The sequence below is a fragment of the Sesamum indicum genome, linkage group LG3 (assembly GCF_000512975.1).
Source record: "Sesamum indicum cultivar Zhongzhi No. 13 linkage group LG3, S_indicum_v1.0, whole genome shotgun sequence".
In the NCBI taxonomy this organism is placed as follows: domain Eukaryota; kingdom Viridiplantae; phylum Streptophyta; class Magnoliopsida; order Lamiales; family Pedaliaceae; genus Sesamum; species Sesamum indicum.
In genome coordinates, this window is record NC_026147.1 from 24,296,147 (window position 1) to 24,323,947 (window position 27,801).

The following is a 27,801-nucleotide window of genomic DNA, read 5'->3' on the forward strand; positions in this document are numbered from 1 at the left end:
CCCACTTCCCTCACTTCACTGTCATCGCTCCATTTTCCTTCCCCCAACTGAAAACTATGGCTCCGGTGGATTTGCAGTTACCTCCGGGATTCCGTTTCCACCCAACCGATGAAGAGCTCGTCACGCATTACCTCTGCCGTAAATGCGCTTCCCTATCAATCGCCGTCCCGATTGTTGCAGAGATTGATCTCTATAAGTACGATCCATGGGACTTGCCGGGTATAATTTAGACCAAAATCCCTTTACGGCCTTTACCCTCTTACTAATATTAAACCAATTGACCTAATTATTGTTGATTAAAATATTGCAGGCTTGGCTTTGTACGGCGAGAAAGAATGGTACTTCTTTTCGCCTCGGGACCGGAAGTACCCGAACGGGTCGAGGCCGAGCGGCGGGGCGGGGAAGGGGGATTGGAAAGCAACGGGAGCAGATAAGCCCATCGGCCACCCGAAGCCTGCCGGTATAAAGAAGGCATTGGTGTTCTACCACGGGAAAGCTCCGAAAGGCGAGAAGACTGATTGGATTATGCATGAATACCGCCTCGCTGACGTGGACCGTTCTGCTAACAAGAAGAAGAAGAGCCTTAGGGTGTGTTCAAGTTTATATTCAATGGTCTGAATTTTTATTCTGGTTTTTGATCTAATGGTTGCAGTTTATTCCGTGCAGCTGGATGATTGGGTGCTATGCCGTATATACAATAAGAAGGGCACAGTGGAGAGGCGGCCGGACGTCATTAGCAGAAAGATGACCGCTTCGGCAACGTCGGACGAGGGCACTAAGCCCGTCGGCCTGTTAAAGTCAGTGCCGGAACTGTCCCCCGTGGTGTACGAAGACTTCATGTACCTGGAAGCGTCGGATTCCGCCCCGAGGCTACCCACGGACTCGACCTGCTCGGAGCACGTGCTCTCGCCGGAAGTGGAGAGCGCCGCCAAGAAGATAGTGGAGTGGGAGGGAGCCGCCGCCTTTGATTTCCCGTTTCGTTACATTTATGGCAGTAGCGGCGCCGGAGCGCTGATGGCCTCGCAATTCCAGGAAAGTTACCAGATGGAGCCTATGGCGGAGTTGTTCGCCGACGTGGCTAAGGGTGTTTGAAGTGGGGCCCGAATGCATGGCGGTTTGTCACACGTGGCACAGGAGACTAGGGTCTATGAGCGTGCACGTGCGACTGTTGAGTGCAGCTTAATAACTTCCTGAGCTGATTCATATATAGTGTGTACTAATAAAGGTAGTGATTATTTACAAATATGACAATATCAACTTGTTCTGTTATTAGTCCAGTACAGTTCAATTCAATTTGGTTTTGTAATAATTTTTTGGGTGCACTAATATAGTCACTGGTATTGTACTGATGTTGTCTTTTTTTTTTTTTTTTTATAAGTCTCGGTAAATTAATATTTCTATAATTGCAACATTAGCTTTATTAATAAAAGTTGTATAGTAGGAAACTAAAATATTATTTAAATAAGAATACAATTGTTGTGTGTATGATTGAGCGGTTGCGAATTCATATTCAATGATGTGTTGCTGTTTACCGGAAAATGTGGTGGAGCAGTGGTCCAATAATAAGCAGGTTTACTTTGTCTGGTTGTACTTTGAGAATGTTTGATTGCTTTAAAGGTTGGCACAAAAATTAGGTTTCGGATTTTTCTCTACCTAGCTTTAATACAAAGATGTTGCATGTGCTGCTTCCCACATATTAAGCGAGTAATAATTTTCAAATGAATAATGGGCCATGCTATATTTGGATTAAAATTTTTGAATTCGAAAAAAAATTGATTTTTTTAGATAATTCTGAGTTTGAAACTTATTATAGTGTTATAAAATATAATTCAAAATCAGAATTTGAAATAATTTTTTGAACATATAATTAGCAAACAAGGTCAAATGATTTTATTAACATAAATTTGAAATCCCTTGGTTTTGATTCTTAAAATTTTGCCACATTTAATAGTTTTTAACTGATACAATAAAAATGAGTAATATTTACATCTCCTTCAAAAGTAGAGATAAAGTTGCATGTGTGAAGAGGTATAGAGGATTAAAAGACTGAAGAGTTTATGTTGAATAATATAATGAGTTGAAAGTGGGAAATGGGCAGACGAGGAGGCACTAAAGTTGACGTGGGTACAAATTCATGTCAGGAGATCAAATTTCCACACAAAATCGAAACAATCACTAACAAAGATTTGACATTTATGATGTAACAAATGTGTTGTTTATTTGATGACAGTGTCAATGTTCTGATTAGGCTAGCAATTTAAAAAGATGAAAGGGGTCTTTCAAGTCAAATTGGCATTGGGATTTGCACCCAAAGATGGGCCATCAAACACGGATGTAGGAATGTTATGGTATGGATCCATATTTCGGTCCAGTCCATCCAATTACAACTCTTCCCACTTGTACAAATCTAAACTATATTTCAATCCTCATCAAAAGTATCAACACATGTCAATGTTCTATAATATTATTTTGGATTAATAATTCGACTCAAGGGACTTCAATTTTTATTTCAACTTTATGTTCTATCTTAAAACGATGGATATCAACAACATTTATGTTATTTGACTTAAGTGATTCAAGAGAGTCATTTTGCTAAATAACTTAATTGCTTTATTATTTGATACGTACCAGCATTTAATTCTATATTATCAACACAATTTTAAGACTATTGTTGAGGTCTATTTAATGTTATACAAATGACTATGTTCATGATTTGGAGATTGAATTATCTCAAAATTATATTTGAAAAGAGTAAAATTTATACTTAAAAATATTTTAAAATCTATTGATAAAAGTTGGGCAACATTATTGCCCCCCCTCCTCAAAATGACAAAGCATAAGTCCCATAGACACAATTGGTGACAAAAGACTTGGCTCCATTCCGATGGTCCAAAGGCGTCAATTTCAATAACCCCCGCCGGCCCCAGCCTCAGCCACACCCCCACCGTGTGGCTTGCCACGGCGGATAACCTGGTTCTTGGTCCCACCCTCCATTCAAAATACACACACCAACACCATTTCAAAAGTCCCACTCATATTTCGATTTTGGAATCCTCCGAGCGGCAAAAACAGCCGCCACGTGACTCTAAATGTCCTCCTCCTCCGCCGCTCGCCGCTCCTCCATCTCCCCATTCCGCTCCCGGAAAGCCCCTCTGCTGCCCCCCAACATTTCCGTCCGACCCGCCACGCCGTCCTCGTCCTCGACGCCGGCCGCGGCTACGCCTCCCCGAAAAGCTAAGGAGAATGTCACTGTTACTGTGCGGTTTCGACCTCTCAGGTGAAATGGGTCCCTCTCCTTCTTTAGTTTTCGAACTGAATTTCACTGTTGGGATTCATTGGGGGTTATTTCAGACATGGTTTTATATCTTCAACGCTACGGGATTAACTCTTTGCGTTCTTGTACGTTTATTTCTTTACTCTTCTATTTGCAGTGCTCGAGAAATTAGTAAAGGCGACGAAGCTGCCTGGTATGCTGATGGAGACTACACCGTTCGCAATGAATTCAATTCCGACATTGCATATGGCTTTGGTTAGTATCTGCTCTTTTGCCCAGGACATGCACCTGAACACACAGACAATCAAGTTCCCGTGAGCGAAAAATGGATGTATATTAATGCAGATGTTCAATGTGCAAGTAATCAGGATTCAGTGAACTTGAGCAAAGTTGAAGTCTAGAATTAAATAGGCTCCGCTTTTTAACTATATAGAACAGGACTGCTGTTTCTCACTCTATATGTTTGCACCATTGCCCTCACCTATCTTGTATATTTGTTTATTTCTCTAAAAGAAGGGTTATCAGAGAAGCTAATTTTCACTCAAAGTTGGTATCATATCAGATGCAAAGGGTCTCATTGGCTATTGTAGCATCCAAACATATAACACTCTGCAAGGATTAAATTTTGAATTTTCTAGATCCATCACTTGGTTCTTCATGCCTTTGTCTTTATCTCTTAACTCTTAATTATCAAATTTTTTTTTCGTATCAGACAGAGTATTTGGTCCGGCAACAACTACTCGCCATGTTTATGATGTCGCAGCACAGCATGTTGTTGGTGGTGCCATGGAAGGAATAAATGGTAATTGCATTCTTCACTTCCACTTTTTGCAATGTCATAGTTCAGTTTTTACAGTTAATTATGGTATGCTGACTAAATTTTTTCCGCATAAATCAGCTTGCATTCAAGCATTGTCTTTTTGTTCTTATATATCAAATGAATAACTTTTGCCTTTTGCCCCACTGTCGTGCTACCGAAGTCAGTGGATACACTTTATGACACTGTCATGTATTTTTGCAAGCTGCCTCAAGTTTTTTGTCCTCTTTGGAAAGCAAAGGAAATTGATGCTCATGTCTCTCCGACTTTGATTTCCCTGTTCACATTGAAACATGGTCTTTTTTGTGGTTGTTGACTCTGATTTAGTTTTTCTGTTTGTTGTTTCTGTAGGCACAGTGTTTGCATATGGTGTTACTAGCAGTGGGAAGACACATACGATGCATGTAATTACTAACTTTTCTAGATGTCCATGATCTTTGTCATCCTCCCAGTATGTACTGTATGGCAGCAGGCGATGGATCACTGCTACAAGCTTTCTGACTTTTCCTATATTAGATGCTTAGCACAGAATAATCCCTAGTTCATGTTGAGATCACTGGTGTTTGCATATTTAGACTCACATCGGAGATATTATGGCTTAACATGAAAGTCATCCTGGTGTTGCAGCTACTCGACTTAAACACACACTTTACCAGGCACATGCACTTCAATTCTTTCCTCTGGATGCTAATCTCATAAGATCTGTTCTTTTCTGTCACAGGGGGAGCAAAAATCACCAGGAATCATTCCGCTGGCTGTTAAGGATGTCTTTGGGATTATACAAGAGGTAATACCTATTGCCTTTGGTGGGCCAGGGCCCACAGAAAGAATTTCTGGTATTTTTTTGGCTTGGTATGAAACAGTATTTTGTTCTAAATGTTGAATGACCTTTGATATGCTGTATCAGACCCCTGGACGGGAGTATCTCCTCAGAGTTTCATATCTGGAAATTTATAATGAGGTTAGTTTTGTAATTTGCATTGCTAGCTCATTTATCATTTGGATTTCGTTATTTTGCTATGGCCCACATGCTACGATGATTTAAGATGCAAAATATGAGATTCAGTGCCATGAGACTCTCTGCTTATCCTTGATTAATTATCTCAAGTACTTCAACATTTATATCATATGTCTATTTGAACTACTTAAACCATTTCATTAGTAATGATAAACTTATTTTATAATTGAAAGCACAATGTCCTTTCCTTTGGTGCATTTCGCATTAAATGATTCATTTTTCTTCACGGATATAATAATAAATCAAAAAGCACGCTACAGATGTTTAAATGTATTGCACTTTTCCGCCTGTATTTATCAATATTTGCGTCTGAATCTTATCTATAACTTGCTGCGTGGAAGTTTAGGTAATCAATGACTTACTTGATCCCACCGGACAGAATTTGAGGATACGAGAAGACTCTCAGGTACATATATATGCTATGTTGTTTGACTTTTCCTTATTTTCAGAATATAGTGATAACATTAATTGCTATCGTTATGTTGTTTACATAGAAATGACAATCTCTAGTAATAAGTCTGAAGGTAAATGAGAGTAAGATTCTAAGTTTTCGTATTCCTGTCTGCCTTTTCTTTACACACTTTTTTGATTCTTAACGTTATTTAATTGGCTTTGAGTAAGTTTAGATTTAAGATTCTCCTAGACGACCTTGACCAGATGTTAAACTTATATATTGCAAGTTCTCCATTTTCCTGATTCATGCCTTAGATAAATAGCGTCTGCTAAATATCCTTTCTTGCAATGTAGTAAATGCCTTGAGTTTTCCACCTTTCTCTTAAAAGGAGCTATTATGATTCATTTTAATCATTATCATTTTAATTTAGTTGACTGAACTGCAGAACTTAGAGATATTCATTTTTGTATTTTCTTTATATTTTTTTTCCTTTAGTTGGCTTTTTTGGCAATCAATAATTTGAAGATATTTATTCTGGATGTATGACAGAAAAGCGACTGGTGTTGCCTCTCTAGGTAACTCCACATGAGTTTCCATATTCATGTTTTTCTGCATGTCACTTCCGTTTCTGTGGGCTTAAGGTCACAATCCTGGATGAAAACTAAAATCAACCAGATTACCAATGTGGAAAAGCTTATCTGTGAATTTGAGGAATAATAAATTGTTACTTGGCAGGGCATATATGTAGAGGGAATAAAAGAAGAAGTTGTTCTTTCTCCTGCTCACGCACTTTCATTGATAGCATCTGGTGAAGGTAGGCTGACTTGTGAATTTATTGACCTCATTATTGTGAAATTTATTCAATTCCTTTCAGCAATGGTTGTGTTTTCTTTGTCAAACACTATATTTTTTCCTCTGCAAGTGTAAATATGCCCCAGATTTCATGTCTAGTTGTCTCTGGTGGCAACTCACTGTGTTCTGCTGTCATATACAATGACAATTTCTGTAATCTTTTGAATGTATGAGTATGACCGAAAACACTCTCGACTTGCTTTTATTGTTGATACAGAGCACAGGCATGTGGGTTCTAATAACTTCAATTTACTCAGCAGTCGAAGCCACACCATTTTCACTTTGGTACTACAACTCTTATTACACTTAATTTTTGTCTTCAGTAATGCAAGCAATGATACAATGCTGTCATTATCATTTTACTTTTTACTTCTGAAACGTGTGGCTTATCTGGAGTATTAGTTGGTACCATATATGTGGAACAAGATAGATGTAATTAGATTTTCTATTGAACATGACAAACTGTAAAATTGGTTGCTGATGTGGAGCATGAGTTTTAGAAAAAGCTGTTGCGCTTTATAAAGGACTGAGGTAGATCTTGGTCTTTTTGGATCTGGCACGATGTATATGCATATGCCACCAGATAAGGTAAGGCATCTAGTAGATTTACAGTTCTGAGCAACAAGGGTACTATGGATCTTAACCATATATTGTTGCTTTGGAGTAGTTGTTCTAGTCCTGGTTCCTGCTTCTCATTGGCTGTGGTGTCTCCTTTTGTCAGATATGGATTGGATTATACGGTTTGCTTGAGGTCTAATAGCATGATTTGTCCTATTGTTATTTGATGTGGCTTTGGAGAGAACAAGATCAAATGGATTATCTGACAGTTGAAATATTGTATTAATTCTATCTTCTTTTCTATGTTTTTCTAAGAGGAAAGAGAATTCACCCTTCCTTTTATTATGTTAAACTGATGAAAAATTGTTAGTTATTATTTTGCTCTATTGTTGTAATTGGAATTTGGAGCAAAGAGGCTTTGCCTTTTAGAGACTCCCAAATGGATTTCGAGTAGGAGTGGATATAGTTGGGGACTGTTTGAACCTTATTTTTTAGTCAGTTGCACTCTTTGATGCATAGCTTTTTGTTTCTCATTTTGAGGTGTAGAAATGGCAACGTTACTGCCTCGAACTTATTTTAGTGTATATATTAGATAATGAAACAGTTGGGTGTGACAATTTTCTCAAGAAGAAAAGAATTATTTGAAGTTGGATCTTTTCCAGTTTATTACAATAATGTTTGGCTATATAGTATGATGAATGAACTTGTAATACAAAAATTAACTTGTCCAGAAAGGTTCCTGTAATAGAAAATGATGACCAGCTTTCATTATTTATTTGACGATGGCCATAAGAAGTTTGTTCTGGTTTCAAATTACCTTTTATCCCATGCTCTTAATGTTAATTTGTCTCACAGACTATTGAGAGCAGTTTACGTGGGGGAAATGAAGGAGAAGAAGTGACTTTATCACAGTTGGTATGTCTTTGAATGTGTTAGCTGTGTTGCTATCTTGTTTTTGGTTCCCATTATCATTTTTCTGTCTAAATTGCAGTTAACTTTTTCAATATATGATAAGTGGATTTCCCATTCATACTTGTTAATACTCTAAATTTCTTATCTTTCTTCTTGTTCCTAGTTTCTTTTTTGTCTGAGTTTATTTTTCGGTGGCCCAATGATTTTCTGAATTTGCTTCTGTATCCTTTAGTTATATTACAATGATGCTAAACTCTTTTATAGCATTTAATTGACTTGGCAGGATCTGAGAGTTCCAAAACAGAGACCACTGGACTGAGGAGAAAAGAGGGTTCATACATAAATAAAAGCTTACTTACTCTTGGCACTGTAAGGCATATGCTTATGTCTTTCTTTTGTTCATTCACGGTGTTCAAATTTACTAATGTATGTTTTTATACTAATTCTCATTTCTTGTTGGTAACATGATGAATCATTTGATTTTACCAACATTCTCGTTTTCCTTGTTTGTCAAAGAATTTTCATCAAATGATGGTAGTCCTAGGACTATGGATCTGTAGCTTTAATTGATGGATTAAGCTGTTCTTTGCTGTTGCTGAAGTTAGATTGTCTAGACTTATTTCTTAACAATAGAGAATGTTGATAAATTTCTTATCCAACTCTCAAATAAGTGGAGATTTACTTTCTAGCTCTGGATACTAAAAGAAACATTTCAATTTTGCTACTTACTATTACGTTCTCTTTTAATACAGGTAATATCCAAATTAACTGATGGAAAATCCACTCATATACCATATCGAGATTCAAAACTTACACGCTTATTGCAATCATCTCTTAGTGGCCATGGTCGAGTCTCTGTAAGTTTGCGGCATAGCATTTGTAAATCTGCCTTAGATATTTCTTATTCCATGGAATAGTTTACGCGAGCCTTTAGTTTTCTATACTGTTTGTGGAGAGTTCTGATTGTTCCCGGAGCCTCTCTGCAGCTTATTTGCACGGTGACACCAGCCTCCAGCAATGCTGAAGAAACACACAATACTCTTAAGTTTGCTCAACGTAGTAAGCGTGTTGAAATCAAGGCCTCTCAAAATAAGGTGAGATATGTGGAATACTTAACTAGGAAACTGACAAGGTGGAAACTCTGGAATTTTTTTAAAACTCTTCTTGATCTCTTTCTGATTTGTCCTGGATAGATTTTGGATGAGAAGTCTCTCATTAAGAAGTATCAGAGAGAAATATCCAACTTAAAGCAAGAGCTTCAGCAATTAAAGCGTGGCATGATGGAGAAAGAAAATTTAATGGCACCAAGCCAAGAAGATCTAGTAAATTTGAAACTCCAGGTTGGTGCCAACAATCTGTATCATAGTCTGCTTTCAGTAGAAAGCAGATTGATTGCTACTGTCTGCAGTAAATTTGGTTTATATCTTCTCTATACTGGTTTTGGAGCAAAGGTGAGGTTTTTCATCTTATACTGACTGGCATCAATCTGCAGTTGACGCTGCATAGTTCTATCCAAAAAGATGCCACTGCAAAGAGGAACATCTTTCTGGATAGTCTAAATTTTCTAGCTAATATGAGGGGAAGTTGATGGTATCATAAATTTCTAGGGGCAGGGATGCTCATTCAGGTTTACCATGATGGCGATGCGGATGAAGAACCAATAACATTTGTCTTGCTGTGAAGCTGGATTTAGTAAAAATCAAGATAGGGAGTGCAATTATTTCATTATGAATTATGCAACATTGGAAACTTGTGTCGAGTGTTCTTTGACTTTACTTATTCAACATAATGCATTCTCTGTTATCTATAACAAATAATAACATGTATCCTTTGTTGTGTATCCTTGAATGTTTTGTTGTCAAGGACAATGTGTTGTTTCCACCTACTTAGAGAATGATGTTTGAGGTGGGGTGTGGCTGGAAGGTTGAAACACGGAAGTATTTCCGAGCATACATTACATGTCCTCTTCATTATAAAATAGTAAAAGTAGTGCTGGTGTAGTACCTTTTATGATATACTCCATTCATTGCAGTTGGAAGCAGGGCAGATTAAGCTGCAGTCAAGACTGGAAGAGGAGGAACAAGCCAAAGCCGCTTTGATGGGTAGGATTCAGAGATTAACCAAGTTGATCTTGGTTTCTACCAAAACTACTATCCAGCCCAATGTCCTTGAGAAAACCAGCCACAGGCGAAGGCATTCATTTGGGGAAGATGAGGTACTCACACAGAAATATAGTATTTTTATTAGATGGCAGGGATATTATCGCCATATCTGACGATTTGCTCCCTGGTAAATTAATTTTATGGCATTACTATTAAGATTCTACCTCAAATATTGCCATTTGAAGGTTCAACCTATTTTTACCATTTGTGTTTGTCTTCCTTGTTTATGCAGCTAGCCTACTTGCCAGATAGAAAACGAGAATGCCTAATTGATGATGATGATGGAAGTATCGATTCTGAAATATCTTTTGATGGAAGGAGTGGTGCCACAAATCTTGATGAGCTGGTCAGAGATTACAAAAGGAACAGGAGGAGAGGGATGCTTGGCTGGTTCAAACTAAAAGTAAATTGTTTACATTGCTGCTTTTGCATTCTCAGCTGTACAGTTGGTGTTGATAGACAAACCATATGAATGGCAAAAGCATGATTTTCCAGATTAAGAACAAATATTTTTCACATTGCGGGTGCAGAAGCCTGAGAATGTTGTATCACCGAGTGCTGATTATGAGAGTTCTACAAGTGGTTCGCCTGCTTCCTCGTCAAAATCATCCCAACGCAGAGTTATGTTTAGTGATATTAAAGATACACAGAGGAAATCAATCAGTAGAAAAGTAGATAATGCTTCTTCTACTGATTCTTTTCCTGAAAGAACTCAAGCAGGTGATTTGTTCAGTGCAGCTGTTGGTGTCCGACATCTCCCGCCGGTGAGAAATAGTTTGATTACTTAATGGACAACTCATCTACCTTCCTAACCTTATTCCCTTTTTTTAATATTGGGACAGTGCACTTGGTCTTGGAACCATGTGATGGTTTAAAGTTACCACTTCTATCAGTGGCCTTGCATCACTATGTGTGAATCTTGTTTGTATATCTCCAAGAAAATCCGTTCCTTGTATATTTCAGCCACCAACCATTTCTATCAATCTATTTGTTCGCCTTTATTGTTCTACTGTGTTGCACTTCTCAAGTGGGATCCAAGGTCTCTCATCTCAAATTCTAGCTTGGATAACTTTGCTTTGTCATTTAAGGTAGAAGAGTGGCGGCAAAGATCCCTGTGCTTTATCTTAAAGGGTACAAGTAAACAAGTTCGCAATGTTTTAATGGTATCTGCAATCAGGATCCTAAATATCAACTTTTCAACAGCTACCTAAACACAGATTGTTTTTCAAATTAGGCTCCATTCCCGTAAGCCCTACCCATATGTGTAATGATTGATATTCTCGCCTAAGGTATAGGCACTTGATTTCTGTAATTATGAATTGCCTCGAATTATTTTGCTAAACTTGAATGCTAAATGTCTTGTAGACTGGGAGCACCATCACAGATCAGATGGATCTTTTCCGTGAGCAGATAAAGATGTTGGCTGGCGAGGTGGCTTTATCTACCAGTTCTCTGAAAAGGTTGACGGAACAAGCAGCTAAGAATCCTGGTGACTCCAAACTTCAGGTTAGTTATTCAGATATTTTTGTAATTATATCCGAACATAAGAATGTCGTGGAGAAGGGATTCCTTAATAGAATCTCCATGAGGTTTTTCAAAATTGCATAGGTTAGATCTGCACTTTCAGTTTTAGATATAAAGGCCTTTGACATGCTCGCAGAGGTGAGCCTTTAACATGCCCCTATTGCATCCTTTAGATGCCTCAACCTTAATTTTGCTCTCAGATTTTGGTAAAAAAATTATGCATTTAATAATTTTTACTCAGTTTGTGTAACTTTGAGCTTAGACTGAATGAATCGAGTATCTTCTTAATCCTGTAGCGAAGTGCATAATTTTAATGGAGAATCATGCTTTGTGTTCTCATGGAAACTTGATTTAGGAAAACATACAAACATTGAAGGATGGAATAAGAGAAAAGAAGCTTCAAATGCGAGTTCTAGAGCAGCGCATGCTTGGATCGGTGGAGATATCTCCTTATGGTTCAAGTGTTGTTGAGATGTCTCAGGTAAGCTTGTCAAACTAACCTACAAACAAGCGCACAAAACATTCATAAATCAGTGGTAGTTTGTAAACTCATGAACTATATGCATGCTGAATGCACGAAGAGAAATGTAATTCTCATCAGATTGCTATTTCTTGAAGGCTGATAGTCGGCTCTCTATCCTTCTTTCACAACTAAACCACTTGGAGACACTGAAAACCCTGATCCCGTTAACTTCTGCCAGTTGGAAATCAACTGCATTTTTCAGTGGGCTCCTACTCTTACTCCTGATGGGATCAAATGGGGGAAATGAATTTTAAGTCCTTTGGAAATCTCAACTTAAAAGCTATACTTTATACCTTGCTATTTATTTCTGTTTGTATCATCTGTTTCTTGTCCAGGCTCTGTCCAGGCTTGCTACTCAACTAAATGAAAAGACATTTGAACTTGAGGTATGCTGAGCCTACTAAAGTTTCTAGTCTGTCTGATAACTTCAATTGGAAAGAACATGATCTAATCCCAACAAATTTTCCATGTCATGACTGGAAAAGATCAAATCAGCAGACAACAGGGTCCTCCAGGAGCAACTACGAGCAAAGGTAAATGTCATTGCTCAATTCTTCTATGCTTATACTATTATCTTACCATGTAATGAAATGTCTGTTATTAGACATTGGAGAATACCGAGGTGCAAGAAACCATCACTCTGTTAAGGCAGCAGCTTGATTCTTTGATGTCAAATAAAAATCCAAGAAGTGCAGATAGCAGCACTAGGATGAACAGCTCCGAAGAATCCTTGGACATTATAAATGGAAGGGGTTACGAGATTTATTCATGTGAAGGCACATCTCTGGATGAAAATACACCAACTAGTGTTGGGAGCTTGAATAGAACATTCAATTCTGAGAATCCTAAAGAGTGCAATGCCGACGCAGTTTCGAAGTCTCAGCTTCTTGTGCAGGTAGATATTTTGATCTTGCGTATCCCTGCTGTCCAATGTGCTAAACTCCATATGAACTCTCGTCTTTAATGTTCTTCCCATGATTAGTACTTTAAGCATCAGACCGTTGTGCTATTCCTCCTCTCAAACAGGCTGCTGAAATTGAGTCACTGAAGCAAGACAAAGTAAGACTTATCGAAGAGAAGGATGGACTAGAAATTCACTGCCAAAAGCAAACTGAGGAAGCTTGTTATGCAAAAGAACTTGCTGCTGCAGCAGCAGTTGAGCTCCGGAACTTGGCAGAAGAGGTAACAAAACTCTCCTACCAAAATGCCAAACTCACTGCTGATCTGGCAGCAGCAAGAGATGTCCGTTGTAAAGCAAACTGCTGTCAAAAGTCTGCTGCAATTGATATGAAGCAAAACGGAGTTAGTGGTACCAGATCTGATCCAAGATTTAGAAAGCCGGAGGATAGATTATCTATGGAGGAGTTTGAGCTGGAGCTGAATGCAAGATACCAAAGAGAAGCTTCTTTGGTTGCTGCATTATCTGAAAGAGATAAAATAGAGGCTGATCTGCGAAAGAGACTTGACGATGCAAAGAGGCATGAAGAGAAACTAGAAAATGAGCTCGCAAACATGTGGGTTTTGGTTGCGAAATTGCGCAAGTCTACTTCTGGTTCTGAGGAGACTTCAATTCTGGGGCATGATGTATGTAACATATCAGGCAGTAAACTTATAAATGAATTTGCATCGTCTGATGGCCAGCCTATGACCAAATTTTATGAGGATGGAGAAAACGAAATTGCTGAATCAGTATGCTCAGCTGAGGAGTTGAAAGCTTGCTATCGATTTGAAAGGAGAAAGTTCAAAGACTTCGAGGGTATAACTTTGAAGCTAAAGGTATGTAACCTATCATGCTATTGGGTAATTTCATCACTGGCTAAGATCAGTTTGCATCTAACCTTTAGCACAAACTTGGAGCACTGTCTATTTCCATTACCTTACTTTTGCACGCATAAAAGTCTATAGAATGACGTAGTGTTCCTGTACTATAACTTGCAGGGCTCAAATAACCTTATATAATTTTTCCAAGTAAGAAGATCCCAGTTTGGCTATCCAATATTGACTCCTTCCTTTCCAAGCTGAGTAACCAGTGAGTGCCTTGATGGCTTGGATTTGATTCACAGTCCTATAGCTCAAGAACTCTGACTACAGTTCAGTAAGTGACATCCCAGAGAGATCTTTGGCTTAATGCCATTGGTGTGTAGTTTTTGCCGATTGGACTTAGTAAGAAGCATCATCTTAACAATTTATGTACAGTGTTAACAACTTTCCATCAGGGAGAAGCTAGATGACTGTTCTGACACATACTTCCAGTTTGTGTAGCTGATTCTGTAACTTGTGCCATGTTCAAAATATTGTAATGGCAATCTTCTCTGTGTTATGGAGAAGTTATTTTCATTTTCTAGTGGAATCTAATTTAGATCGCTTCTGAAATTACGCCTATGCAACTTTAGGAATTAGGAGGAGCTCCCTTTGTTCCATAACCTTAAAGGTTGTGCATTGAAGACGCTAGATTATCAACTATTTCCTTTTGTCCCCCCGATAGACAAACAATTCAAATTCTGTTGCATCTCCTACTGCACTTTACATATACATTCATGTGTATAATTGTTTTTCTCTTTAGAATTACAGATCTTGCAAATTTTATACGCATGATATTTTGTATAAAGTGCATTGCGAAATATAAGACGAATTAACAATACAAAAGATTTGGAGTGGGTCACTGTGACTTGGGGTGGCTGTTGCAGTTTGATGGAGCCCATCCAATCTGCTGTCTCTCGTTATCGTAAATCACCATTTTATCTTGCATAGAGATGTCTGTGAAAGGTGGTTTCAGAACTAAGAAAACTGCTAAAGCAAACAACTGGGTAATCTATAAAATTGCATAATACCTCCAATCACATTGAGGTTTCCTAATCCAACCTCACCGCCGTCCAAGATGCCAAGGCAGACATTGCCATGTACCTGAAACAAAGGAAATCAATCGCTTCAAGCCCTTTCGGCTTTATCATAGACTCTTGAATTACCAGAAACCAGGCGGGAAACCTCACCGTAACAATAAGATAGGCCTCAGGCTGCACTTGGAACTCAACATTTTTGAAGCTCAATACTAAAGGTTTGAAGTAGCCAACGGCATCACGGATAGACTTGAAGGGCTCTGCACCTTTCCAGCATATCGGAAGGCTTCTATCCTCAACTGCATCCTTTAATTGATTTCCGTTTAAGTTGTCTCTCATCAGAGATACTAGATAATTGTAGGCTTGAGAGCTGAAGTAACTGTAGGTGCTTCCACTATCAAAAACTATTTGAAGACCTTTAATATTTGCAGCTTGGCCGCCTAACCATAGGTCTGCTGACCCCAACGAGTAGTATTTTCTGAAAATGAAATAAGGACCTAGTAAGGAATTTATTGTAATCTAGTTTGCAGGGAGGGTTGATAAAACTTACGACTGACTCATTATAGGCGCCCAGACAATCCCAGAAGTGGGGAGAAAACCATCTCCAAACAAAAGATACCCTCCTCCTTGTCTACTTAAGCAGTGACCCACAACGTTCCGTGTTAGACCCATGTCGCGCAGCTGAGCTAGAATGCTTGATTTGCCAATGCCAAGGCCGAGCACTCCGTCTGTGTAAGGTACATGACTTGCATCTATAACTTCTTGATCGTACCCGCATCTGTATGATCAGCTAACTATATGAGACATATTGTAAAACGTGTGCAAAAACAAGAAGGAAAACAATACATAAGGCCAACGATAAGCTGCTCACCCAAATGCTAGAAGTGGAGCTACTGCAGAACCGTTGGAAAATTTAAGAGGAAATGAGTCCTTGACCAGCACACCTAATGATGAACCATGGTCAGCATATTCAACCTCGTAATCACATTGTTCTTCTGGTGTTTGACAAGTATGATGTTTCCCAGGTCCATGGAGCGAGGTACATATGGGATCTTGACATGTAATAAGGTTTCGGTTGGGCTTGTAGAGATTGTGAGGGGCCTGGAAAAACACAGACAACATCAGATGAATTCTGAAAAGTCATTGACGCAGTGAGAAGGAAATATTTACCGGCGTGCATTTCTTGCACGGGGCATCACACTGGAGCCAAGTAAGGTCACTGCCTGTATCTATATCAAGAAAGTATGGTTTGGGAGGTCGGCCTATGTTGATGGTAACATAATAGTATCTGTCATAGAATAACAGTCATCGATCTGTGCTCTAAATCATATGATAGAGAAATCAATAGAAGTCATAAACAAATAAAATAAAGCCCACATATATCCATCATATTACCAAGAATATATAAAACCCCAGTTCAAAGTATGATCATATATGAACATGAATCAAGAAGCCAAGACCAATTTATGCACATAAAAAGATACACACACACACACACCCACATTTGTATATATGTATGTATCCCATCAGTAGCATAACAAAAGAATTCATCAAGATTTTGAAATAAAAAGAATATCAAACAATAGTAACTTTCACTGCAAACCTAAATTTAAAGTATCTTAGAGCACATGAATCAAGAAGCGAACAATACCAATCCATACACAAAAAGATACATGCGCGCGCGCACACGCATTGTGTATGCGTGTGTATCTCGTCAGTAGCATAAGAAAAGAGTTCATCAACAATATTTTCAAGAAAGAAAAGGAATACTGAAAAATAGAAAGAAGAATAGTGACGTTTACTGAGAATCCCATTCAAAGTATCATATGCACGTCAATCAAGAAGCCAAGAACACCAATTTATGACATGAACTCAGACATGCAAATACAACTCACTCAGTTACAGACACATACATATCATCAGTATCCATCATAACAAAAAGAGTATATATTCATCAAAAAACATTAAACTTGACAGCTCCCAGCAAGACAAATCCAAAGAAATTAGTGAAAACAACGGCACACCCTTCAGGATAAACATTCCCGGAGAGGGGGAATATCACAGACGACGACTGCTTCTCATTCATCATCTGAGGCTGACGATGATAAGCAGCAGCACTTGCAATCCACGACAGATGATACAAAATGAATGCCTTGATGTACATCGATCTTTACGTCAGATGGATCAAAGAATTTGAAGTTGGATTGCGGAAAGAAAAATGGGATCCACCCTAATTTCTCGGCTGCCTTCTTCTGATCATATATATATGGGCTCAGGGCCTCAGGCTCAGAAATATGAGTAAGAAAGCACGCAGTATGGAGAACAACTTGCAAGCTGCAACGTCTGTTGTTTTTGAGTAAAGGGGGTTGAACCCAAAATTCGGCGTATATATATGAGTCTGGGGATTTGTGTCGGGTTCTTGGACGTTTCTTGATCTGCTGCTTCGCGTACGCAGCTTTCCATCAACAGCACGCAGTATTTGTTTGTACATTAGTTGTGTTCCAGTAAATATTTGCGTCACTTTGCGGACTTTTTTGTATATAATAACGGTCAATTATTGTCCTACTGAATTACTAAAACATATTTTATGAGGCATTAGAGAAACCTAATTAGTACACTGCAGACATCACAATTCACAAGTATCAGTTAACAACGTTAGCACTTGAGTTTACCCTAATCAATCAACTTCTCCACAACTCTTAGTTTACTTGTGTTTATCATGTTCTCAACTCATCCAAATTATCAATTTTTTAATTACAACTCTATATTTTTGTATTTGTGAATGGGTAACATGTATTTGCTTTCTTTTTTTAAAAAAAATTTACTATATACAAATACATGCTTATTTATAATTTTTTAAATAACGAGTAGACATAATATAATTATATCATTGTAATTTATCTTTGTAAATATAATTGATACAAATAAATGATTTTCGACATACTGTGTAATTAGTACGTACGCACTGATATTCAAACAAGTAGGTAGATCATAAAGAAATGAGAAAGAAAAACAAACGTAAGAAACAGATCTAACTACATCAGTTTAGCCACAATAATGTATGTATACAGGTGGTCGATTGTCTAATCCTGAAATAATTGTCCGTAAATATACGAATCACACTATTAATCCATATGCATCCAAACAATCTCACCAACCAAGCAAAGCTCGAATAACACCAATTACATTGCCTTAAGAAATTGCAGCTTCCAGGGTGTGTATAACGCGCGGGTATCTAGCAGCCACCTCTCCACCAAAACCATGTCGAAAGACTGCCTTCTTGTGGCTGAAAGCATCGAATGAGAATTTCCCATTCTCATGATATGCTCCCATCCCTCTCTCCCCAACTCCGTCCTGTGCTAACTGCAAACTGCACCCCACAAGTATGTCAGCACGATCATGACCACTTTGTTGACATTAAAGAAGTACTGTATGAGGATCACAGCCATGGAACTTATTTCATCACCACTCAGAAAAGTTGGCTATAATAAGAACACCAACAAAGGCTTACATGTAGAGCGACGCCCTTAATGGTAATACCCCAGCTGAGACGCTTCCTATCAACTCCGTCTTGAGCTTTTAATTTGAAGCACACTCTTTTGTAGTTATTACATAGTAGGGGAAATACAGGCTTGCCCGCCGTTGCATCCCCACTTGCCTGCAATTATACGTCTAGCTACAACCTTTAGATCGATGTTTACATCAACCACCACAGGACATTTCCCACCAAGCTCCAAAACCACAGGTGTAAGATACTTTGCAGCAGCAGCAGCAGCTAATACAACTCGTCCCACCTAGCCACTCCCTGTAAAGTTACATACACGATGTAGCTCAAGATCAGCTACTCTGAGATTATAATAAGTAATTATTTCGTCTCAACAAAGAGTGCAAAAGTTTAAAGAAAATGAATAAACATGAATAGTTGATTTTCTGTACAACTGTCAACTAGACTATGCAAAGAAACTGTTTGAGGCATCATGCTATTCTGTTCAGACAGACAAAAGAAGAAACAAAATCTCAAGAGAAGACCAAAATCTTCGGACACCTGAGAACAGTTTGAAGAATAAACCTCTTCATGCATCTTTTTTAAAAGAAAGGTATTGACTTCCTAAACCACAATGATGAACTAGCGAAGCGTAATAAAGTTTCTTTTCCCTGTTTGACATAAATTATCAACTCCTCGATGACCTTGTATAGATTATCATGGAAACAATTATAGTTTACTCTTTACCTACCTGTATAAAATATCTTATCCCATTTTTGTTCTAACAATGCAGTGATTTCAGGCACAGCACCCTCAATAACTCTAACAGCTGTCGTATCCATGTTCTCGCTGAGAAGTTTCAAAAGGACTGATGATGTGGCAGGGCTACAACACTACAGTATTACCAGCTACAATAGCTCCATGATGGGATCCAGTGATTACACTTGAGGGAATGGAATATGATGGGCAAAGAAGACAAGAGCACAAAAATAGCAGTTGAGTGTCAGGTGAATAATGTAGTAGAAGTTGTGCTCAAAGCAATGAGCCAGTCAGTTCATCAACATAAAGCAAATGCGTAAATTGGAACATCGTTAACTTAAGTCAACAAATTAACACATGAACAGGCTAAGAACTAGTATGAGCATAAAAAAAGGGATAGTTCCAAGTTGATATAACTAATACAACGCCCAAAGGTTCTGCACTATTTCAGCTGATCATGAAGGAAATGTTGTTGTCGAGGTTTTCACCTGCAACGGTACAATAAGCAACATTTAATTCAATCATTGACATTAAAAAAGTTTAAGCTTTTAATCAACTATCAATTCACTTTTGTGGTTTCATCCACCGATGTAATTGCTTCAACCCCAATTTGCATGCTGATGATACTGCGCATATCTACATCAGAAAAGACAACGTGCGGCAAAAAAACTAGAAGAAAATAAGAATAGAAACCTAATGCATGCTGTACTAAATGCAGATTTACTGGAGGAAAGGAGTAACCAGAATATGATTTATGCGCCCAACCTTGAGAAGACCAACTGGCATTTCAACAGAATTCTGAGGCCCAACACATCAGGTCCTATCGAGTCTAAATTATGTGATAATTTTTACAATAAGTCAACAAGAAAAAATGCCGAAAAATTTCCAGAATAATAGAATATTCAATAAGCATCTTATTGGTCATCTTATATGCTGAAACCAATACCACCTGTTGTCAGTCTGGAAATGATTCAGCATAGGTGATCCTCCCCTTTGTTGGTCATTTAATTTCCACCCAAAGAATAGGAACTTTGTTCCAGCAGCTTTTCCTAATTGTTTAGGGTATTAATGAACTTTTTCATCTTCATTTTTTTCTTGAAATATCCCATTTTGTAACTAGCTTTACTTTTCCACTTGCATCAGCTGCAAACTATGAACTCAGTTGTCTGCAGAGAAAACTCATTATTATGTGAGGTAAACACAAGTGAAAAAGCATATCATATCATAGACTAAGGATTCTTGGCCAGGTCCTGCAATGGTCTTCAGCAGTTTGGTCATTAAGTCCAACAGACAAGGAGTACAATTTGATCAACAAAGAGTTCCTTGGCCCAAGCGATTTATTGGAAACTAATGTCCTGACAAATCCATAATATTATCAACTGTTACGCTTTTGCAAGCAAACACGCCTTTTGGAGTTTGTCAAATTGAGAAGAACGGTAGTGTTTGGGCAAAATCTGCAGAATTATGGTTGGGGATTATTCCAGCTGATGGGAAGGCTGACGTACTCCCCTGTACTACCTCAAATCAACACATGGTAGAAGAGAAATTGAAGGAGGCCAGCTGCAAGATTTGCTCACTCCCAATGAAAATGATGCAATAGCTACGGATAACTGAATAATTAGTTGTAGGTTGTTTTCAAGAATTGTCTTTCTCAGTTATTTATTGCTGGTTGTGATGTTTTCGGCAGCAGTTAATGAAATTTCCTATTTCCAGCAATTCTCATCGTCTTCTTAATCTCATTCCCACCACCTCCGTTTTCAAAAACATAACAGCAAAGCATTCATTATAAACTTGCACCGCCAAATTCAGGAAATAAGATAAAACGGCGGCACACCCTTTAGGATAAACATTCCTGCCTGCAAATTGCAATCCATAACAGCAGGTACATAACCAATGCTTTGATGTACATCTTTTCATGCAAATCTTGATCGATGACTCAAAGATTTTGAAGTTGGAATCCCAAAAGAGAGTGGGATCGTCACTCTCAGAAGTCAGAACTGGCTCTTCAATTTCTGAGCTTCAAAATTTTCCATCTATGGGCTCAGAAGAAGAGAAGTGCTATGAGAAAGAAAGAGCAGCACGAGGAGAACAACTTCAAATTCATTCTTTATCACTACGTACTTAAGGGGGTTGAACCCAAAATCCCGTGCACATATACGAGTTTGGGGATTGCTGTTGGGTTCTTGGACGTTAATTTCTTGATCTACTGCTTCCATCCATTTCTAATATTTATTTCTACATTAGTTTAAGTATTTGCATCACTCTGATAAAGCTCTTGTTAATAACGTTAGAGAAATCTAATACACAGGCAACTATATATTAGTTCATCAGTTAACAACGTCGTTACCACTTGAATTCAACCAATTAATTATTGCATGTATCTCAATTTATTTGTCTATGCTCTCAACTGTTTCTTGATGAAGCACCAAAATGGGTAAGTAATTAATAGACACTGATATTCAAACAAGTGGTTCGTAATGAAATGAAGCAATGAGAATGAAAAGTTGAAAACAAACGGAGAAAACAGATTTACACCAATTTAGCCACAATGTATATAGGTCGTCGGCTAATCCTGAAATAATTGTTCGTAAATGCACAAACCCACACTATACATCAAGCTTATTTATTACATGTGAATAAAAGCATTCATTCGTATGCGTAAGTGTCCAGGCTTAGCCAAATTACTTTGTAAAATCTCACCAACCAAGCAAAGCTCGAAGGACGCCAAGTATACTGCCTCTTAAAAGTGCCTTAAGAAATTGCAGCTTCCAGGGAGCGTATGGCGGGTATCTTGCAGCCACATCTCCACCAAAACCACGTTGTAAGACAGCCTTCTTGTGGCTGAAAGTATCGAATGAGAATTTCCCGTGGTAGGCTCCCATCCCGCTCTCCCCTACCCCTCCAAATGGCAACCCAGCCTCTGCAAACTGGACCCCAGAAGTCCATTAGTACTTGCCACGTCTTGCGCATCATTATTTTGGTGAAAGACCATTTTGTTGACATTAAACAGGTGTACGAGGAAGATTCGAGAGCCATGTAACCCATTTCATGACCACAAAGGATACTCAGAAAGTGTGGGTAAAATAGAAACATCAAGGAAGACTTACATGCAGAGCAACATCGTTAATGGTAATACCCCCAGCTGAGACGCTTCCTATGAACTCCGCCTTCAGCTTTTGGTCATTTGTAAACAGATATGCAGCAAGTGGCTTCCCTTTAGCATTTATTACATCAAAAGATTCCTTGATTTTGTTAACCTTTCATGAAAGAGGCAAGGAAGAAAAAAGGAGCAAAATGAATTACTCTAATATATGTCCGGAGCTAAATCGAACTCAAAGATTAGCAGAAAAATATCGACAGAATTTCTGTTCGACTCCATGTTCACATTGCTTTTAACAAGTTTGTCTTCCAATGAGTTGTTGGTAGTGTATCATGGGGTCCAATACAAAGAGCTAGGTGGTCAAAGGGTTTGTATCATTTGTATTGTGCGTGTGAAGAAATATTTATTTTCAAGATGATTTTAACTCACAACTTAATCATGTCCATGTTGAGACACATATATCCAAAGCTTGAAAAAGATAGCAGATGCATCTCATTTAGAGCTCGCTCAAGCAAAAATCTAGCAGAAAAGATTATTAAGTTTTACCGTTACAATCGGAAGTAATGGACCAAAAATCTCCTCATTCATGATCAGAGAATCATCTGGGACATCCAATATAATAGTGGGAGCAATCTTGCTGGAAAGTGGAAGAAAACACAAGAACGTTGATGTCGATTCTACTAACAGAAGGTCATTGTTGAAGAAGAAATAAAACAGGGTTTGGAACTCACAGATTGGTTTTATCCTGTTGACCGCCAAAAACAATCTTACCAGAAACCTTCTCATCGTCCAATAACTTTGTCACACGGTCAAAATGATGAGCATTTATGATACTTGACAAGTCCTTTGATTGAAGAGGGTCCTTTCCATAGAAATTCTCAAGTTCAGCTGAAAGAACATCTACCTGAAATCATGTCCGAATTTGACATAACAGATGAGCTAAACTTTTGCTCATATACAAAATATGGCTCTTCAATCAGATGGGATTCCTCACCAGTTTTGAAGCGTACTCTTTTGTGGTTATCACATAGTCAGGGGAAACACAGGTTTGCCCACTGTTGCATCCCCACTTGCCTGAAATTATACGTCTAGCGGCAACCTTCAGGTTGATGTTTGCATCAACCACCACAGGGCATTTCCCACCAAGCTCCAAAACCACAGGTGTAAGATGCTTAGCAGCAGCAGCTAATATAATTCGTCCCACCTTGCCACTACCTGAAAAGTTTCATACCCGATATAAACAAAGACCAGAACAGTGCTATTGGTTATGTAGTTGAGTTAAAAATGCTTGACAATTAGTTTCTTACATCAATAACATTTCAATAACAAAAGTAGAGACAAGCTATCTTGGAAAACAATAAGTATTTCATATCGAGGAGGAGTGGAAAAACTTAAAGAAAACAAATTCAACAAATAGTTGATTTTCTGTAGAACTGTCAGTATACTATGTGCTATAAGAAGGCACTTCTAATTATTAACACACATACAGAGAAACTGTTTCAGGCATCAAGTTATTATGTTCAGAGAAAGACAGATAAAAAGAAAATTTCAGAGAAGAATGAAACCCTAGGGACCAAAAACTTTATTGATACATCTCAACCCATACTAAACAGATTCAGAGTAAACCTCTCCATGCATCTTCCATAAAAGGACGGTATTAACTTTCTAAAGCACAAAGATGAACTGCTGAAGCATAATAAAGTTTCTTTAGCCCCTGTTTGATATACATTGCTATAAAATTATCAACTCCTAGATGACTATCTATAGATTATCATGGAACAGAAAATGCATTTATAGTTTACTTTTCCCATACCAGTGTAAAATATCTTATCCCATTTTTGTTCTAGTAATGCAGTGGTTTCAGGCACGGCACCCTCAATAACTTTCACTGCTGTAGTGTCCATATACTCCCCAAGAAGTTTTGAAAGGACTGATGATGTGGCAGGAGCAACTTCTGATGGCTTCAACACTACCACATTACCAGCTGCAATAGCTCCGATGACTGGTTCGAGTGATAACACTGTATGGGAACGGAATAAGATGTGGAGAAAGACAAAAGGGCAAAAGACAGCAGTTTATGAGCGTCCGCGGAAGTTGTGCTCAAAGCAACAACTAACAAGCCAGTCAGTTCATCAACATAAAGAAAAGGTGTAATGTTAAATAATTCTGAATATCGGTAAAGAAATTAACACATGAACATGCTCAGAAGCGAGGACTAGGATAAACATACAAAAAGGATAGTTCCAAGTTGATATAACTAATACAACACCCAGCGGTTCTGGCACTATTTCACCCGATGCAGGAAAAGTGGTCATTGAGGTTTTCACCTGCAATAATACAAATTCAGCATCATGAAATTTATTCATTGTAAAACTTCTAAGCTTTTAGTCAAATGTCAGTTTACTTTTTGCGGTTTCATCCACCGATGTAATTCCTTCAACGCCAATTTGCATGCTGATAATACTGCGCATATCTACATCAGAAAAGATAATGTTTGAAGAATATATTAAGAGAAAACAGGGAAAACACAGAGAAGACCACAAGGCATTTCAACTGAATTTGGAGATACAGAATAGCAGGTCCTACCAAGTTTCAATTATGTGATAATTTCTTTTCATAATTCAAAAAACAAAAGAATTCCTAAGAATCTCTAGAATAATATAATATTCAGTAAGCATCTCCTATTATTAAGCAGGACATCTTATATGCTGAAGCCAAAGCCACTTACATCAGTTCTAAGTCTAGAAATGATTCAGCTGATTGTCCACTTTGCTGGTCATTCCACCCAAGGAAGGGGATTTTGTTCCAATAGCTATTCTATTTTTTAGGGTATTAATGAAGTAATTCTCGTCTTCGGTTTTTCTAAGAATATCCCTATTTGTAAATAGCTTTACTTTTTTAGCTGCATCTGCTGCAAACTATGAATTAGGTCATATGCAGAGACATCTCACAGATACATTAATCAAATTTTGTGCATAATTATGTAAAGTTACACAACTGAAAAAGCATATCATATCATAGCCTAAAGATTCTTGGGCAGGCCCTGTCATGCTCTTCAGCAGTTTGGCCATTAAGTCCAACCAAAAGGGGGTTTATTTGATGAACAAAGAGTTCCATGGTCTAAGCCATTTAATGCAAACTAAAGTCCAGTCAAATCCATTAATAGCCAATAGCCACACATTCATTAGAGAATTAGTCAGACATGCACGGGATAAACCTTGTCATAAATGAAAATGTCACACATCCCTCATCCCAGCAGACCAGTGTACAAGCTTTGTAGCAGGAGGTAGAAATGAAAATATGCAACCAGCTGTCTGCTTCCCATAAATTCTTTACTTGCCAAAACCTGAGTACAAGTGTGTTTCGGACTGAACCAACAACAATTCAACACTAATGATAATTTTAAGAACGATCTCTCCAGAAAAGGAAAACAAAAGAACAAAAGGAATTTAATTTGCATACGACAGCATCTAGATCCCTTTTTGAGTTTTGGGAGTGGAGCCTAAAATTTCACTAAGATCAAACAAAAATAAGAGCAACCCAGAATTATCTTTTCCGCCATTAATGAGCACGATGCATTGAATGCACAGAAGAAGACAAATTCGTTGACCAATGCTATTTATAAAGAGAAACACACACAAGCACACAGCATAAGAACTCAGAAAGACGCAATCACAGGTTGCAGCGGTTGGCAAATAAGAGAAGGCATAAACGAGAGCATAAAAGCATTTAAAATCAAGAGCGTACATAGAAAAATCATTCAGTAGAAAAAGATTTAAAAAAGTCAAATGATTTGACCCGACCTCATGGACAAAAGATTCAAGTTCTGGTTTTTTAAGATCAGAACGTAAAGCTTCGACTATTTCATTCTCGTGGTGAGTTGCTATCCTGATAATTGCTTTCAACTGCGAAGCTCGCCACTCAAGAGTTTTGGTCTTCCCGCTAGTGTATGTGGATCTCAACTCCTTCACCACTTCTTCCACACCCACCGCCATCTTTCCAACAAACTCCGAAACCCCACTTCTGGAAAACGGAGATTATCACCTGCGGCTTTACCTATCTATCTATCTATCTCTCTCTCTCTATATATATATATATGTTATATACGTGTGTGTGTTTGTCAGTATACGTGTGTATTTTTCTGTGTGTTTCCCGAGAGGTTGATGGGTTTAGGCTGGTTTAGGCGATGACCTGCAGCAGAATTGCATAGATTGCTGATTTGAAGAAGAAATATCGCATCGATTTGTCCACAATGATTCGTGAGGATCGATAAACTTTTCTACGTGGATAAGCAGAATCAAATATCTCCACACGCGCTTTATACTCCACCTCGCAGGTTTCGCCGTTTCGTACTCACTCCCTCATCAATCATCCTCACGCCTTATCTATATTCCTAATTCCAAATGTGCAGGATTTCCCTCAAATCAAATACATTATTATTTAAATTGATGTTAATTTGATTTTAATTAGTTATTAGTTTCATTAAGTTTAAACAAATTTTTAATCAAATCAAATATTAGTCGAATTCAAGTACTTTAATATATTAAAAAATTTCTTTGCTAATCAAATCAAATTTAAAAACTTTATAAACAAAAGATTCTATTCGAATTTTATTTGTTAAGTCAAATGAATTTTGGCGTATTGAATAATTCAATTAACTTTTCAGTCTTAATTAGAAAAGCAAATTTGTTGTTGCAGATTGGAATCCCATCAAAAATTGGACTTTAGCATGGAGTTGTTTCAAAGCTAATAATATGGACATGTTGTCGGTTATAGTTTGTTTTGTTTACCTAACAAAAAAAAGAGTATCGTGCACTCAATCATATATTGTTGCTCATTGCACACTAAGTGTAATTGAATATTGTTAGGTTATATCCGAAAATCAGTTTAACCAAATCCCCACTTTTAAGTATATGTCAAAATCTATTTATAATACAGTAATACCTTAGCTTATTCATATTCTATTTGTCAATGAATTAATGGGTGGATTGGATAAAATTTTGAGACCCTGTTTTTGGTGGACCAGTGTTGAAGTTGGAAGTTGGAAGTTGGATGATGAAAGGGTGATTGCAAACTCATTCGCCCATGCACTATAGCTATTATAAATTTGTACTGCTCAACTCAATTCTACATTTTTCTTCCTAATTATGGATCACACAAGTTATGAGATTTGACACCCAATTTGACTAATTGGGAGATTGGTTGCGAGTTGGAAGAAATAAGGGTGTTTTTACTTGGAAGACAAAGGTTGGGGCAACTTGCCAAATTTCTTGAAAAACTCAAACCCCTTGCAGGAGATGTTAGCTACACTCTACCTTACCAACAACACATGCACGTATATGTACAACCACATTAGCCAAATTGCAATATTATATAGGAGACAAGGTGACAACTTTTGACTTGGACATTTTGTCCTATTGTAAGACTAGATTCTAAATTCCCATCATTATCATAAAATAGGACGGATTTGACATTGTGTGGGTTGGGATATGGGCTGGGCCTGGAATGATGTGTTTCCCTTTTTCTTCTTTTCGTTCATATGGAATGATTGCCTTTTCCCCCACTCAAAACTCCAAGGCCCAAACGC

At 37.9% G+C, this 27,801-nt stretch overlaps 4 protein-coding genes across 4 annotated transcripts; 2 read left to right on the top strand and 2 right to left on the bottom strand.

The window, feature by feature from the left end:
* LOC105159455 (NAC domain-containing protein 2-like) lies at positions 1-1,349 on the top strand. Its single transcript, XM_011076531.2, has 3 exons — positions 1-219; positions 311-588; positions 667-1,349. The coding sequence occupies exons 1-3, from the start codon at positions 57-59 to the stop codon at positions 1,090-1,092; spliced, it is 867 nt and encodes a 288-aa protein (XP_011074833.1). The 5' UTR covers positions 1-56; the 3' UTR covers positions 1,093-1,349.
* Positions 2,826-14,111, top strand: LOC105159457 (kinesin-like protein KIN-7C, mitochondrial). The gene is made up of 24 exons (XM_011076534.2): positions 2,826-3,277; positions 3,432-3,529; positions 3,987-4,076; positions 4,443-4,495; positions 4,813-4,878; positions 4,999-5,052; positions 5,456-5,515; positions 6,239-6,317; positions 6,573-6,640; positions 7,769-7,828; positions 8,090-8,194; positions 8,578-8,682; positions 8,812-8,919; positions 9,019-9,165; positions 9,858-10,040; positions 10,220-10,390; positions 10,518-10,751; positions 11,353-11,493; positions 11,867-11,992; positions 12,370-12,420; positions 12,520-12,567; positions 12,639-12,929; positions 13,061-13,810; positions 13,973-14,111. The coding sequence occupies exons 1-24, from the start codon at positions 3,090-3,092 to the stop codon at positions 13,991-13,993; spliced, it is 3,297 nt and encodes a 1,098-aa protein (XP_011074836.1). The 5' UTR covers positions 2,826-3,089; the 3' UTR covers positions 13,994-14,111.
* Positions 14,575-17,214, bottom strand: LOC105159456 (aspartic proteinase Asp1). Its single transcript, XM_020692767.1, has 7 exons — positions 16,896-17,214; positions 16,042-16,159; positions 15,743-15,972; positions 15,422-15,649; positions 15,025-15,349; positions 14,866-14,938; positions 14,575-14,791 (listed from the first exon to the last, which is right to left on the bottom strand). Exons 1-7 carry the CDS (start codon positions 17,033-17,035, stop codon positions 14,694-14,696), a joined length of 1,212 nt encoding a protein of 403 aa, XP_020548426.1. The 5' UTR covers positions 17,036-17,214; the 3' UTR covers positions 14,575-14,693.
* Positions 21,590-26,610, bottom strand: LOC105159459 (aldehyde dehydrogenase). The gene is made up of 9 exons (XM_011076535.2): positions 26,018-26,610; positions 24,619-24,687; positions 24,445-24,541; positions 24,028-24,234; positions 23,209-23,429; positions 22,946-23,118; positions 22,761-22,851; positions 22,222-22,371; positions 21,590-22,041 (listed from the first exon to the last, which is right to left on the bottom strand). The coding sequence occupies exons 1-9, from the start codon at positions 26,207-26,209 to the stop codon at positions 21,811-21,813; spliced, it is 1,431 nt and encodes a 476-aa protein (XP_011074837.1). The 5' UTR covers positions 26,210-26,610; the 3' UTR covers positions 21,590-21,810.